A 2,339-nucleotide genomic window follows, 5' to 3' on the forward strand; every position below is an offset into this window, starting at 1 on the left:
GATCTTATTATCCACATGTGATCAATCAAATTCAATACCGAAACCTAAGAAAAGAAATGATGGCAAGAGGTTGGTTAAAAGCAATGCTGATTGGCTAGAAAGAAAATGCGACACCCTAATGTTAGTGGCTTCCCTGCTAGCTGCCATGGCATACCAGGGGGAAGTCAATCCTCCTAGTGTAGTTTGGCAATACAATTCGACTGATAATAAGATCATTAATTATATTCGAAAATTAGTGATAAGATTGACAAATGCCAGTGCTAGAGCTTAGTCCCTGCAATTTACTCGCTCATTCCAGAAGGCAAGTTAGCAAAAATTACAACTTCAACTAGCTTTGGTTATAAAATCCAAGCTTAAGCCTTAAAGGCAGGGCTAATGAATGGAAAAGTTGTGTATACTCTTTTTTTTCAACTCAAATGACATAAATGTAAAGGACACTCTTTTTATATCTTCTTGTAATATTCTTTGAATTGCAGCTTATGCATACATTTCTAAACGAATTGTATCATTACAGGCATTTAGGGATTACAGCTAACAGCTACTCATAAAACATGTGAGGAACCACGGAAGCCATTGTCATATGATTGAAGCAGGACGATAAAAAGAGGCCATTACAAACAAATGCGAGCGAAACATAAACGATGGTCAGCAAAAACAACAGCATCAATGTCGCCCTGCAAGACAACATCATCATCATCGTCATCAACAGCTCATTCTTGAAATTACATGAACTGAAACGGAATCAATCCACCACCCACCTCCAGTAATCTTTCACGTTTCGTTTCAGTTAAGAATAGAATATTTTTAGCATACTTACGTGAACTTACAATCTCTCCACCACATAGCATTTTTGTAACTACGAGCTTTCCTTTTGAGCGCAACTGTACTATTATTCCCCTGCATAGGCTGCTGCATTGTTATAGCCTTTTCAACAAGAAGCGCCAAGCGGTCGCCTCTCTCCAAGGCTTTCTCAATATTGTCAATCAATACACTCTGTACCTATATATGTACAAATTTATGAAATTGGAATTTATCAATCTTGAATCCTGAAACTTCAAGGATCAACCAAATGAACACAAATAAATTCGAAAATGAACCTGGTTCATCTCCCCTTTTAAACGGTTTAATCTATCAACATTTGGGTTTCTTGAGAAATGATCTATTTGTTGACATAGAACCCTGGAGAATTCATCATTCATAGCATAAGCTGAAGCCGAATGAACAGCACGACCAAATGTCTTTACAAATTTTTTATGGATATCTTCAAGGAAAGCGGAAGGGATTATCCCTACAGATATTATGAAAAACCTTAATTTGTATGTAAAGGACAATAAACGGAGAAATAGGTAAGAATTTTGTAAGCTATAGACTTACTTCCGGAGGCATCATCGGCCATGCAAAGAACGGTGAGACCATCGGTTCCCTTGACATGAAAAATATAAGGATGATGTGAAAACGATGAAATACTATTATTCTTCACTTCTTTCATCTTCTCCAGTATCAGCCTGGCTACAACGCTGGCAATGGCATTAGTCTGAGTTGCGCTGAACTCGGCCAACACCACCTGCCCCCTTGCTACCATCCCGTACAATATCCCCATTACTCTGCTCTGGATTGTGCAAATATATTTGGGAATTCAGATCTGAAGTAATGGAGTTGGAGTTGGGGAAGTTGAGGAGGATTTTTATTAAAACAGTGCGGAAAAAAAAAAGGGTAAAGCGCTTGAAATTTGAATTCGAAAAATAATGTTGTCCGAGTTTGGCGGAGAAAACGACATGTGCACTCACTTACTTACAAGGGACATGGTTTGAAGTTAGAGGAATTATGAACAGAAGAGAAAGGGTGCAAAACCAGCTGTAACACGCCTTCTTATCATTAATTCACTCATTTAACATTTTAGTTCTTATCATTAATCAAAAAGTGAAAATTTAAGGAAAATTAAACATAACATTAATATTTTCCCCGTAATTTAATTGATATAATACACAGTTTCTCTATTTTATATTATAATTTTTTAAGTTAATAACATTTAATTATCTTTATGGGTTGTTTGGTCCGGCTTGATGTGGTCTCAGACAACCATGCAATTTTTAGGATGAAGGCTGTGGTGGTGAATCCATGTTCTGTTTTGCTAATTTAGGTGGTCTCTTTTGTCTTCATCTCATATTGTAGGTGTCCATTGGTATCATTGAGGTGTATTTGGGTATACAAATCATGGGGGGAATAAATGAAAATGAAACATTAGTTGATAAATATAAATCTCAAAGGGCATGGATGAAAATGAATTATTGTTAATAAGTCAAGAATGATCACCGAATTTTACTAAATTTTTGCTACAT

General features: G+C 36.3%; 1 protein-coding gene across 3 annotated transcripts; it reads right to left on the reverse strand.

The window, feature by feature from the left end:
* Positions 1 to 422: 422 nt before the first annotated feature.
* LOC107962587 (vesicle-associated membrane protein 711) lies at positions 423 to 1,866 on the reverse strand. Of its 3 annotated transcripts, none has more exons than XM_016899035.2 (4): positions 1,375 to 1,866; positions 1,098 to 1,261; positions 818 to 999; positions 423 to 674 (listed from the first exon to the last, which is right to left on the reverse strand). In XM_016899035.2, the coding sequence occupies exons 1-4, from the start codon at positions 1,598 to 1,600 to the stop codon at positions 539 to 541; spliced, it is 708 nt and encodes a 235-aa protein (XP_016754524.1). In that variant the 5' UTR covers positions 1,601 to 1,866; the 3' UTR covers positions 423 to 538. The 3 variants fall into 3 exon arrangements, with proteins under 3 accessions (XP_016754524.1, XP_016754525.1, XP_016754523.1); XM_016899036.2 differs by having other exon boundaries at positions 828 to 999; positions 1,098 to 1,288; positions 1,375 to 1,861; XM_016899034.2 differs by having other exon boundaries at positions 1,098 to 1,288; positions 1,375 to 1,861.
* Between the last annotated feature and the right edge of the window lie 473 nt (positions 1,867 to 2,339).

The sequence above is a fragment of the Gossypium hirsutum genome, chromosome A06 (assembly GCF_007990345.1).
Source record: "Gossypium hirsutum isolate 1008001.06 chromosome A06, Gossypium_hirsutum_v2.1, whole genome shotgun sequence".
In the NCBI taxonomy this organism is placed as follows: Eukaryota; Viridiplantae; Streptophyta; class Magnoliopsida; order Malvales; family Malvaceae; genus Gossypium; species Gossypium hirsutum.